The sequence below is a fragment of the Dermacentor albipictus genome, chromosome 5 (assembly GCF_038994185.2).
Source record: "Dermacentor albipictus isolate Rhodes 1998 colony chromosome 5, USDA_Dalb.pri_finalv2, whole genome shotgun sequence".
In the NCBI taxonomy this organism is placed as follows: domain Eukaryota; kingdom Metazoa; phylum Arthropoda; class Arachnida; order Ixodida; family Ixodidae; genus Dermacentor; species Dermacentor albipictus.
Window position 1 is genome coordinate 103747554 of NC_091825.1, and position 13666 is coordinate 103761219.

Sequence of the window (13666 nt, forward strand, 5' to 3'; positions counted from 1 at the left end):
CGGGGGTAGCAAATATTCTAGTTGAGATCACAAGGAAGAAATGGATTTGGGCAGGCCATGCAAGGAACTGCTAGTCTGTAGAGTTACAGAATGGGTACCAAGATGGGGAAACTCGGTCAATGACAGCAGGTAACTACGTTGCGTGGTGAAATTACGCAAGCTGCAAGCATAGGGTGAAGTCAGCTGAAGCAACACAGAGGCAACTGGAGATCACTGAGAGAGGCCTTCACCTGCAGTAGACATAAATTATGCTGCTGATGATGATGACTGCAATGACAGATTTAATGCTAAAACAGCCTAAAAAATTTCGTGACACAATGTACTCTGCCCTGTCTTCCAGAGGAGTTTTGTTAAGCTGAATGCTTTGATAAGCTGTCAGCTCTTCAGCTTTGGTAAGCTGTAAGCTTCAAGGTTTAGGAAGCCTAGCTTTTTATGTAGGAAAAAAAAAACTTTAACATACAAAGTCTACAATTTATGCACACTGGATGCTAAGGACTCTCGTAGGACCTCAGTGACCGGCGTTATGCGACAATCAAACAGCACATGCTTGCAACGGCAAGAGCGAGGGGCAAGCTCTCAGAACAAAAAAAGCATGGCTCCAATGAAAGTCATCTCAGGGCACGTCCTTTGAAAGCCACCCACCTTCTCCTTGCAGGAGAGGATTGTCTTTTTAAGCTTCTCTTGGAAATCATCAGCTGGAGCTAAAGGCTGCTCTTCGGTAGAGGGTGGTTCTTTTGCGGCAAACTGGCTGGACGGCACTTCACCCTGGTCGGTCGTCACGGTCGTGCTTGAGACCTCGCATGACGACGGGCTCTGACCACTCTTTGGGATGCTGCTGGCTGCCGAAGCCACGGTTCGGTTGACACTGCTGTTCTCATCTTCAGCATCCTTTAAAGAGCAAATGAAGCCAAAGCTTCAAGCTCCGTATAAAAACAAGAAAGCCTTGAATGTGGAATGTCACTGCCATATTTAAATGAATGTAATGTCAGAGCATATTTTTGACTAGGAATATAAGATAAAAATATTATGATTATATAATGCAAACTAATTATTAATAATGCTGCTGTACCTGTGACCTTTCAACATAGTGTGATGAGTGATACGTCGCCACGACATGCATCCACACGGTGCTACCTGCATAAGTGCAGGGTATCTTAATATAGCCCATTGTGCTAAGGGCTATTCTAAATGTTCTAGTAGTAGTATGGTGTCTGCACATAAAGCATAATGCACAGGCACCAGGGAAGCTGCATTTGTGCAATATGACCCTGTATGATGCCTGCTGCTGTACTATTGGTTCAGGCAAATGATCCTAAGTGCCCAAGTAGGCTGTCTTACTGTAGTTGAATTTGCTGTGCCCTTATTTCCTTCTGTTTTATAGTGGTGGGCTCACCAGTGCACTGATTTTCTTTTGTTTTACTGAGTGGTGTGCTCATTAAAATCAAACCTGTGCCTCCAGCTATACTAAGAAGTTGGCTTTGCCACAGAGCCTAGTTATTTGGTTCCACATGTTAAAGCGTAAAAAAGAAATGGAGGAAGACGAGATTTAAGCGAAAAACTTTAAAAAAAAGAAGACAATATAATTTCTTACTCTTAAGGCACAATTTTGAATAAAAGCACAGTGCTTTCTCCAAAAAGAGAAAGATGAGAGCTTACGTGATGTTCAGGCATATGACTCATTGCTTGGGATGGTCAGGTACCAGTGCAAACAAACCAAACCCCATTCAAGTATGCATTGGAAAAATCCAGAAATACTGACAAAAAAAAAATGTTACTGTGGCTTCGCACCAACGTAATGGAGCAACACAAGAGCATTGTGGAAGGATACAGTTCAAGCTGTACGGCAGCTTAGGCAGATTACTACATCCAAAAAAGATTTTGCTGCACAAAGTCATGTTTCCTTACCTGATAGGAACTATCACGGTGCTTGAAGGCAAGCCGGGGACATTTTAAGACTCTAAAATCATGCTGCCTTCTGCTAAGCATACCCGTAGGAAGGTAAAAATTTGTCTTCAGCTGCTCGTCTGCACTGTATTACACTTTGAAAAAGCTATGCATGCCCTGCTTGCTTTCAAGGAAAACTATATTCAGTAATAGCCGACATCATTAAATGGAACAGACAAAGGTGCTAAATTTGAAACGATTTTTTTTTCTTTAAACACAAAAATTAAGAAGTTCAGAAATCTTAATGCCTCCCTGCACCTCTGTCAATGTAACTACCAAGGCAGAATCTTGTAAGAATCTATTTAGTACAAGAAGGTCATACTGAATGATTGTACAGGACAGAAATACTGAACGGAAATATAGAAAAAACAATGTAAAAAAGAGATATATTCCATATTCCATATTCAGGGCCATATTCCAGAGCAGAGATGAAAATGCACTTGCATTAACACTAAAGCTGCGCAACCACAATCTTGATGCAGACATATAGCAGCCTCTCTCGACATACACAGCAGCCTCAATATTGAATGTGTGCATGTTTTCACTGTCATTGGTTTAAGCATGTCCATTCATTAGGCATTTCTGGCCATGTTGGCCTTCTCTGTATAGACGAAAGCTTCAAATGTAGACTGGAAGGCTTGTCTGAATTAAACTGCTTCAAATGTTTTAAAAACACAGAGGACCAAATAAAATTCAGAGGTTTATTGCGAGGTCTATTTGAATTAATGAAAGGGCCCTTGGTCAAGCCCTACGAGGAGTTCTGCTTGTAACAATGTGAGCTCTAAAAGCACCACGTAGGAATGGCAGAGCCAGAATTTTTTTTCGGAGGGTGCACACTTGAACAGGAACACCATTAGCAAGGGAGGGGGCTGGGCAGGCCACACACAAACTTAAATATCAAGGGGAGAGGGGCGCACACATGCTCGGAGTGCCAACCCCTGGCTATGCCACTGCCACATAACGAACATCTAACTACAACAATTCTTAAACAGAGTTTAGTAATAGCAGAGATATAAGCAAATGAAATGTGAGGTAATGGTGTGAGGGGGCAAGCTACCCTCCTTGCAGCAGAGGCTCTTTCCCACTTTTTCAACCAGTGTCTACACGTGACATTCCTTCTCTGCCTTCTTCCATGTAGAAGCACAGGGTCTACATGACATCTGTATTTCGTGACCTTACTCACCTACCCCCTTTTGCCCCTTTCCCATTTTTTTTTGCTGTACGGTGTATTCCCTGTGATGGTCTTGCACCCTTTGCATATCATGAGGATCTGTGAGTTCACATTTCTGCAGGCTATTTGCCCACGGCAGCTGGCATATGTAGCTTGGAGATGACAGCTACAGTGCCATCTCTGCTGGTAGGGAGAGTGGCTCCAAGAACAATGGTGCATGTGCTTTTATTTGACTACTTCGCAGACACCATCGTCACCGTATGATCTACTACCCACCACACTCGACTGTTTGCAATGCCCAGAGCTGGTGAGGGTCCCAGTTACCCGAATTTTAACTGATCTGAGTTTAAACCCTAGCTAGTCTGCTGTATGAGGGAACACAGCTCTGGTTCCATAACCTGCCGGCCTATTACTGAACCCTGCTACGAGGACAATGATGAACAGCACTCACAGGAGTAGAATTGCTCCTGTCACTGCTGATGGAGCGTTCAATCTTCTTCAATGCACTGACCAGGCTTTCGAATTTGCGGTTCATCATCTTTGGAAGGTCTTCCATGTCCTCCTTGGAGACTTTCATCTGCAGTTCTCCCGGCAGTTCGGAACTGACCTCAAAGATCCCCTGCGGTGCACCATCAGGAAGCGGCACTAGTGCCCCCTTTTCTTCTTTCACCAGAGATGTCTCCTTTCTGGGAGAAGGCAGTGGCGTGATGAGCTCAGTTTCTTTTTTTGGATCCGCTCTCGTGGGAGTTGAACTCGCCGAACTGGTTACAGACTTGTATTTTGACGAGTTTGGCGTGTCACTCTGCGAGTCCCTTGTGGAACCGGCCATGGACTTGTCTTTCAAGGAGCTGGTTGTGTTGCTCTGCATGTCCTTCTCGAGCGGATCCAGTGATGGAGCTGAAAGATGTGAAAGTACCTCAAAATGAGCCAGCATCCACTTCTCCGACACCAATACAATTCACAATTTCGTGAAATGCTCGAGCACCTGGGCCTTCTGTAGCTAAAATTATCAAGCAACAGCGTATTTCTGGTTTTTCATAAAATATAGGAGGCACTGTGTCAACATAATCTTGACAGTCATTCTTTATTCATCTTTGTTGTTGCATTTTTACATATTTGATCTTTACTTCTCAACACTCTGCCTATTAGTGCTTATACTGTCAAGACACATGATGATTGTTTATACCAACACTCTTCTGACAGCAATGCCCACAATGAAATGCAACTACCAAGTAATTGTACAAGTTAAAAAAAAAAAAATCTAGGTTTGCCTGAAGTGACATGGCAGGAAACTGGCTGCAACAGCAGAAATATTGCTCAAACCCATTTTTTTTTTTTAGCTGACCGGAAAATCTAGCCACTATGCGGGGAAAGTGCCATTTCTTGGCAGCCAGCACCTGGAAAATAGTAGACAGTACGGTGCTCGCTGAATCGCTAGTGCTTTTGCACCCACACCAAAACATATTTTTAAACTTGATTTTTTCCGTTGTTTTTGCGATCGCCTTCAGCTTCCAGTAATCTGTCCCAAAAGTGCGAATAATGAAAGCATGCACCGTGTATCATTCCAGCCAGCAAAGGAGCACATCAGCCCCGCAACAACTTCGACTGAGGGAGAGGACGCATAGGTAACCAACGCGATCGACAACTATTCCCCTCCCACCTCAACCCCTTAACTCGCTCCGAGCCCGTAAAAACTTTCTCTGGCAGGACACACGCGCTCTTATCCCACCGTGTGTCTGCTCCCTCCCCCTTCACCTTACTCGGGCGGAGGAAGTTGTGCTTAGGAGGCTTCGGGCCGGGGTGGCCCTTACACCGGCTGTTATCTCAAGGTGGAACTGGTCGCATTTACCACTGGGTGCTACATGTCCATACTGCTCCGTTCCTGTGATGGAAGCAGATGCATACCACCTAATATGGACATGTACTGGTTTAAAATCGGAACGCTCGCGCCTCCTACTGCAAGCCGGCCTCCGCTACAGTGACAACCAGCTATGATCGCTGGATACATGATAACAGGTTCCACAAAACACTGCTTCAATTCATACACAACACAGGCCTCACAGCAAACATATAATACACATATACGCATCAAGAATTATGCCTTAAGGGCAAGTCTTTATCGCAAAAAAAAAAAAAGACAACTACTGAAGCTTCTATAAGATATGCGAAGAGAGGAGAGAGAAAAGGTGCACACTGAAACACCCGACACACAGTGAACAGTGCAAGAGGAGGGAGGTGACAGCCCGAGCGTGCTCACTGTGTCACTACCCACTACCCTCCTCGAAGACGTTTCAGTAGCTGTGGCTGAAAATGCAAGAAATGTCCAGAAGATTTTCAGGCTTTGTTCATGCTATGGGAGCACGACGCCATTAGAAAGTTTGAGAAATGGCGGCGAAGGTGATAAAAGCGCTGTGCTGGAATTAAGAGGAGCAGATTGCGCCAGTGAAGAGATGTAAAGCGCAGAATGACCGCCTGCAGAAGAAGAGGGTCCCCGACAAGCTAGCCAACAAGTTCCTCGGGTGTCTGCATTTCCGGAAGGAGTCCCTTCTTTGAGATTTGCCTCAAGTTACGTCGAGGACGTCTGGCTCAAGACTAGCACAGGTGAATATGAGTGGACACTTGATACTCCTATTCGTTCTGTACTATCCGTGTTGAACTCTTAGTGCTTGTCGCTTATTATTTTCTATAGTTTTGTGAACACCCATCAGAATTGCATTGCGATGCGCCTAGCCGAAGTGTACATGTGTATGTAACCGCCGCATTTGAAGAATATATTTTGTTAAGTTCTGACAACTCTGGGCTCTGGCTCAGTCTTTGGACCACAACCGGCGTTTGCTTGCATTCCAGAAGGCCTCTCATTAATTGTCCGTGCTTTCGTGGAGTTATTTTCGGAGGCTAAGTCGGCTTTGGAATATGGCCCGGTATTGGCAGCTCATTCACGGGGTGTGTGACATAATCAAACATTACATTTTGCCATTTCACAACATATTGCAGCTCCAATAAATCCGATTTCAGATATAACCTACCTTTCTCCTTGGGTTACTAAGGGCCATTGTAACGGCCATCGACTGTACTGTTAGGGATGGATGAGCATGAAGGAAGCTGATGCGAGTACGGTCAAGTGCTAGGTTGTTCACTGGGCTGAACTTGTGCACCGCAAAACAAAACAAGAAACTCAGTAACAGCGAGAGTAACCAGTATGGCCGATGGTTCTTGAACAGAATTACATGTCTTACAAATAGCCATGATTTATAGCACATAAGTCAGCATTGTATAGTTCTGGAACATGCTGCATGCATTGCATATAGGGTCATTCCACGGCAAATGCCCTAGACATGTCGCTCAACTATCTCATATTTTGCTTTGAAAAATCATGGCTATCAAGGATCGCACACGTAATGCGAAGATGTGGGCTCGTTCCCCACCTGCGGCAAGTTGTTTTTTCACCCACTTTCATTTCCATTTATTTATAATTTCTTGATTCATTTAGTAAGTACAAGTGATTTCCCTTATATTGTCCTTGGTGTCAATGTTTCTTGGCTTCTTATGATATGATTAATAAAAATCAGGCCTCTCGGTTAACCTCCTTCCTTCTCGTTTATTTCTTCTAGAACTAGTCACTTGTGTTAGCTCAGTACTTGCGCTGCAAAACGCAGCACTGCACGCAAGTCCTGCACTCAATGAGCTTCCTTTACTTCAAACAAGCTTTCGGGCCCCTTCGAGTTCGAAATGTCCGAAAGTTACAAGACAGGCTTTCTTGGACACAACAGAAAGGTTTACATCCAGGCGTGTCCAAGACATCATGGTAACACAACAAACGCAGCTGAAAAAGCTGCCCATAAAGGCTATGACTGTAATACAGTTGTACAGTACAACAAATTTCTTCCAATGGCTGGCCGAAGCAACAATTAAGATGATGAAACACACAAGCTACTAGAAGAGTGTGCTACAGCAGACGTAGTTCTAACAATGTGAAGAGACAACAAGTTGTGAAAGGACAGGAGTCATCAAAATGTCCTCACCTGAACTAAGCTCACTGTCCTCTGTTTTCGGAGACTTGCTTGATGTTTCACTCTCCTTCTAGAATGACAGAAAACAACAGAAATGTCTATAAAGTCATCACTGCGTCACAATCAACAAAATACTGAACCAAGGCTTTGAGTGGGTTCTCTGAGACCACCAAAAACGTCTAACAAACATTACAAAGACATCAAATCGCACTTCAAGTTCAAGTTGAGCAAGTGAAAACATATTTTTTTATACAGCCATAAAGATTGTCACAAACTAGCACATGCTCAAAAGTGTGCCACTCCCCTTTTCTCTCTCTCACACACACAAACACACATCATATCCTTACTCAGAAAAAATATATGGCAAGTCCTCGTTATTGTTAAGGGTATCCATAATAGCTCAATATTCTAGAGCTACCGATACAACACACTACCCCCTTTAAGCCACATGCATAAACCAAGGACCAAGGTCATCGCATAATATGGATGAACTGTACATGCCTCCTTCTGTTGATCTTGTTGCTGGTGTTTCACTGGTGGGGGCGATGCCTGGGAGCACTGAAAATCTTCAGCCGTCAGTGTAGTCCGGAGCGCGCTGTAACGATACTCGCCAAACTTCTTGCGGTACTTCTGGATGTAGATTTCCAGCTCCTCAACAGCATTGTGGAGGCCCTTCTTGCGATTCTTGATGTCCGTCGGGGACTCCTTAGAGAGCAGAAAGCATTGGGCCATGGGGACCCACGCCCTGCATGCAGTGAAGTGTCTTCTGTGACAAGTGCTCAGGTGGAGGCAACTACAGTCTCAACATCAACAGGCCTTGCTGTGACATGCAAAATTGATCTTGTTGAAAGTTTGCAGTGGCTAGCAGACAAAGACGAAGAAAGCAACATACTGTGTCCCCTTTTACAACTAGTTGTGCTAAATTTTCAACATACACCGACACCAACTAGTTCAGCACAGCCCACTCCTTTGCAAAATTGATCTGAAATGTTAGAATGGCTCAATGTCTGAATCAAAACAAATGTTAAGAAAGCAAGGGTACCTTTAGAGACTTTTGAACACAAGTGAAATAAAAAGCAGGGCAGAATAACATGTGTCAAATAATTTAAAGCAAACTGCAGTCCACTACATGTTCATCTGCTGCAATGGTTTTTTGGCAGCAAGTGTGGTGAGAAGATGCAGCAGGTCTATTTTAATCCCATGTGTTTGCTAACACGCAACTAAGGACAGGGCCACATCTTTATGCTTTGCTGCAATGTCAGATTGCAAAATGGGCACTTGGGTTTTCTCGGTGAATGCATCTGTGCCATGCTCTAGCTGGTACAAGAACACCAGCATTAGCAGCCATGTTTATAGACTGCTCAAGTAACACGTGGCAGATGGCGTGCTCCACAAGCGACTGGCATCGGTGGTTTGCCCTTCCGATTCCCTGCCAACTACGTCTAACCATGTGCATGACGAGGTCATTGACATTCCATTTGACAGTGACAGTGACTGTTCTTTTGAAGGTTTTGAGGGAGACTGAACAAGGGCACATAAATAAACCTTCACAACCTTTGGCTATGATGCTTTATTTTTTCAACTTTACATTGAAAGCTAGCCCACTTCTTCTTTTCACCAGATTAGCTCTAGGTATCAGGTGGGCTATCTCCTGGGATTGTACAGTACTGCAGCAAATGGGTCCTAAGAGCAGTCTTGCTTCAATCATGCCACTCACACAATTCTAGCATATGCCTTAAGAGTGACTACTCACCTATCATGAGCACCAAAAAACCTGGCATCAATGTTGCCATCTTGAAGACGCATTGCCTGAAATAAATATGCAATTTATTTCTGAGGATGTTTAGCAAGTAAAGCCAAGGTTAACAAAATGACTGGCACCAGATTGATTATACAGCTATGATGAGATCAAGAAGAGAGGCTTAACTTTCGGAGTTCTCTTGCCAAGAATAGATGCTGGCTCACACCAAAAGCTTTGCAAATCTGGCACAACTCTACAACCATAGCTATCAAAATTAAAAAAAAAAGTTTGCTTGAAGATAACCACCTTATGGTTTAAGTGTTTGTGGCATCCAACATTTAATTACGAACAATAAGTTACAAAGGCTACTTATGCAGCTTCTGGAGGCCCGCATACATAAATTTAAATATAGTAATATGCCATGCAGCAACTGCATGATCATAAAATATAGTAAATACCTTTGCAGGCCAATAGGGAAATCCTTTCAACTTTGCCCAAACCAGAAGATGAGGTCTTCTCTGAAGAAAAAAGAGAGAAAAAAGAAAAGGAAAGAAACAAAATGAACCTTCCAACTGCTAACCAACGCTATGAGCCATTGCCTGCCTGATGAGGTTACATTTGCACTTTCTCAATGAAATAATAGAGATTTAGCTGAGTGGTTACAGTTGACTTTGCTAACACCAGAGTTTTCAAGCAGTCACTCAGCAGAAATGCTAATGCGCATGTGCACCCAGCTCGTCGGCAGCAGAGGCCAGAATGCAGCCCTTGCTCCACTGCAGAAACAATTTACCAGAGTGTGACAGCTTCATTGGCTTCGTTGTCATTTTGCAGCAAAGTGCATCTTTCGCGTCTCTGGGAGCTTATGAAAAGCGCAAAATCAATAAAGCACTCTGCAGGGCCTAGGGGCATGAAATGTCAGAAGAGCAGACCATATGCAACGCTCAGCTAAAGCTGTCTAATATGCAGAACTAGGTATGTATCTGATTATGGTATGTGATTGGGCTATACTAGGTATATGATTGGGTAATAAGGGCTATAAGATACCTTACAACCATGCATTTTGTGGGGATCGAGGTGCCTCCCTGCGTCTCATTCTCCAGGGAACCGCCGCCACAACGGCTCGAATCTCCGTGCGAGCAAGTGTCACCAGGACGCGCCCTGAATGGCCTCTTAAATGGCGGCCCCCAGGTGACCTCTCCAACCGAGCTCTCTTCCGCTGAGCGCTTCATCGCGGTGGCAGATGCTCACAGGCCCGCAACGAGTTCGCTACATGGGACCTTTGCTCTTGTGACTCCTCATTCTCGCGCTTGGTGGACCACTCTTACCAGTTAGCCCTAGCGTAGCGGGCATGCATACTCGATCGGTCTTGCAGTGAGCCTTTGCCTGTAAGCACTGCGACTGTACCACTGTGGTGTATTTTGGGTGAATAAACCCGCGTTTGCTGGTGATCTGACTCTGGAGCCTTCTCTGCATTGTGTCGGAGAATCGACGAACCCTGCCGTAGCGCCTTTGTGCGTTGCACAGTGGAGGTGCGTCGACACATTTCCTGACCATCGCTCGTAGGGTGAGCCTTGTGCAAACCCATCTCCACAATCTCCAGGAATCAGCGGTTTAAAATGCCAGGCTTCCTTTTCGTGTGGTCTCCTTCGGTTATGATTATTTTTTTGTTTAGACAGAGGCCAGCACACTGCTAGAAACTGAAGACCTGATATTCAATATGTTGATTATTGCAGCATGATCTACAAACAGAAGCAGCATTTGACATAACATAACAGTTCGCCATGTCAATAACAGAAATCCAGCTCTCATCTGAGCTGGTAGAGGTACACTAAACCTAAACACTAAATAAACTTGAATGATAGATTATTCATTAAAACCTCCTCATAATTTGTGCGTGTAAACAAAGAAATGAGCTTAGCTGCAAAGAAAACAAGGGACATGCTTCGGTTTTTCAATTCCACATTGAACTGTGGAGCTGCTAACTCTGTCCTAAGATATCACCAACATCATATTTTCACAATCTGAGTTTCTTTTTTTCTCGTCGGTTGCCACATGGCATAATGAGGAAACAAACTCTTTTATGCAGCAAAAGTCCATGCAAGTCAAAGTTACTTATTTCCAAATGCAATGTAATTTTTAATATCAATAGTTAACTGGTCTTGACCAGATGTTGCCATAATGTGAGCTTTCTCAGGAAGCGGCTCTTTCAGTATTAAGGAAGTGTCCTCTGCCCACCACATCAATGTCCCTCTTTTAGACATAAAAGATTCCACCTTCACGTGGTCTTTCTGGAAGTGTTATGCAATGGTTCATTTCGACACAATGCTATATTTACCCAAACATACTGCGGGTTCTTTTCCAAAATTACCAGACCAAGAAAGATGATTGTGTTATATTTCGGATCAGCTATAGCAAGGTACAACGGGCCTAGTTAGTTTGATCAGAATGAAATAACAGCGCATGAACTCAAAAACAAAACAAAAGAAAAAGGTCAAATCCATTTGTTTTTTCCCTTTCATCCCATCTTCACACACTGTTATATTCCTTCTTCTAATCAGAGCTGTGCCCTGATTATTTGTGAGGCAAGCTGAGCCACCAAGCGCCTCAGCTTTGCAGGAAAGGCAACGTCTTGATGATGAAGAGCAACGAATTTGTGAAGCGAGACATACAGCATTTGTGCCTAATCACGCAAACGACGCTGCTCCAGCACATACGTGTATGGTGCCTCGCTGTAGCTACTGTGAAGAGGTTCATTGGCTCCAGACTGAGAGTGGCTAATGCGGCAGTCAAGCAGCAGCAAGAGTACCAGCACAAGCGGCGAAGCCCGTGTGTAGCGCTGGTGATGATGGTTGGCCAACGTTCGTCATCTTCACTAGAATTACCTTGAGGAGCGAAAAGAACCCGTCCTGGCCACCTAAGAGTCACCATGATGAGTGGGCTGTAGTATGTTTTCAGGCGCTGCACATGGGCAATATCTTGTCCACGGCAGTGCAAGTCCCAAGACGGCATGATTGGTGCAATGACATAATTCACTGGAGATGTGCGCTCTATGATGTGGTAAGGGACTTCAAACTTGGGCAGTAGTTTCTAAGAGACCAGCTGCATTGGCAGGAACTGACAGCCACACAAGCACACCAGGAAAGAAAGTGGTGTTGGTGTTGTCGGGATGGCTGTTCTCCTGGCGTTCCTGGTCAGATAAAGTTAATGCCCGTGCAAGTTCGCGACACTCCTCAGCAGGTCTCGCTGTGGCAGAAACGGGTGCAAACTCAGATGCATCAGCCGGTATGGGAGAATTGTGTCGATAGTGTACGACAGATGGCGGTCATGTAATAAGAAAAATGAAAAACCAACGATGTTCTGTATCGCGGAGTTGTATGCGTAGGTGACAAAGGGAAGAATGAGGTCCCGATTCGAGTGGTCAGAGGCGACATACATTGCAAGCATGTCGCCAACTGTACGCTTGAAGTGTTCAGTGAGCCCGTTGGTTTGACAGTGATAGGTGATAGTTGTTCGATGAACAACGCAGCACTTTTCTGAGGATGGCCTCAATGACTTCTGACACAAAGGTGCACCAGCGATCACTGCGCAATTCCTGGGGTGGACTGTGACGGAGAATAAAACTGCAGAGAAGGAACGATGCAACATTGCGCACTGTAGCTGCCGGTAGGGCGGCGGTTTCGGCACATCGCGTGAAATTATCAACTGCGACGATGGCACAGTGGTTACCAGAAGTTGTTAGAGGAAGTGGCCTGTGCAAACCAATGCCGAAACATCCAAATGGCCACGCAGGGCAAGGTAGAGACTGTAGAGCACTTGGCAACTGGGGGGCAGAAGATTTGTGGCGTTGGAAACCGAGGCAAGAGTGAACAAACTTTCGAACATAGCTGCACATACCTCGCCAGTAGTATCGCTGCTGAAGATGTTGGTAAGTTCCAAAAACTCCTGAGTGGCCACACTGTGGATCAGTATGAAAGGATGGGCAGATTTTGGAACACAGGCTTTGCGGTGTTCCCAATAACCACTGGCGGTCATCTGAGAAATAATTACATCGGTAAAGCAGGTCACTGTGAATGGCGAAATGGTGAGCTTGACGATGCAGTGTGTGAGTTGTCAATTGTGTTGACGAATCGCAGAGAAACTCTATAAGGGAGGCACTCCAGTAGTCCTTGCGCTGCTCGGAAGCGATGGTTCCAATGTCAATGGATGAAATGGTAGGCTGAGACGCTGAGGAACAGGAAATGCAGTCGGGCAAGGGAGAGTGCGGCAGGGCATCGGCATCAGAATACTGGCGTCCACACGATGTGGATGTCAAAGCCTTGTAGCTGAAGTCATGAGGGAGGTCATTGGCTGAGGTCATTGGTGATGGAGGGATCAAACGCATCTGTGGAAAATGCTGTAGACGTAGATAAAGCACTCAGGGTAGGGTGGTTGGCAGAGGCTGCGTAGCTTGATACGTCGATGACTTGCTAGTCATCAATGGCTTCCACATTGCCCAGGCATTCTCCTCAAAGCAGTGTCTCAAGGTATGGAAGCAGGTTAGAAACAAAGACATTGCTGTGCCTTGTGTAACAGCAACAGCAGCGAAAGGTAGCACAACAGCTTTTCGTGTAAGGAACAGGCCAGATGAAGAAAACAGCGTGACTGCATTGAAGAAGCTGCTAGAGCACACAGGCAGAAGCGCTGAGGCGTTGGGGGTAATGGCCATATCTTCCTTCACGAGCAGTTTGCAGGGAATGGGCGGAACGTCGGCTAAGGTCACATTCACCACTGGTGATAGTTCCGACTTCCACACATTCACAG

General features: G+C 45.0%; 1 protein-coding gene across 7 annotated transcripts in view; it reads right to left on the bottom strand.

Moving 5' to 3' along the window:
• LOC135905928 (MYND-type zinc finger-containing chromatin reader ZMYND8-like) overlaps window positions 1-13666 on the bottom strand; it is a 51773-nt gene that overhangs the window by 27872 nt on the left and 10235 nt on the right. For 5 of the 7 annotated variants that reach the window (XM_065437047.1, XM_065437050.2, XM_065437051.2 and 2 more), the window contains exons 8-13: window positions 9325-9384; window positions 8879-8934; window positions 7627-7870; window positions 7138-7195; window positions 3567-4012; window positions 643-888 (exon numbers count right to left, since the gene is read on the bottom strand). In XM_065437047.1, the coding sequence (XP_065293119.1) occupies window positions 643-888; window positions 3567-4012; window positions 7138-7195; window positions 7627-7870; window positions 8879-8934; window positions 9325-9384 (1110 nt within the window). The remainder of the gene's footprint in view (window positions 1-642; window positions 889-3566; window positions 4013-7137; window positions 7196-7626; window positions 7871-8878; window positions 8935-9324; window positions 9385-13666) is intronic. The other 2 variants (XM_065437049.1, XM_065437054.2) reach the window with 2 other exon arrangements.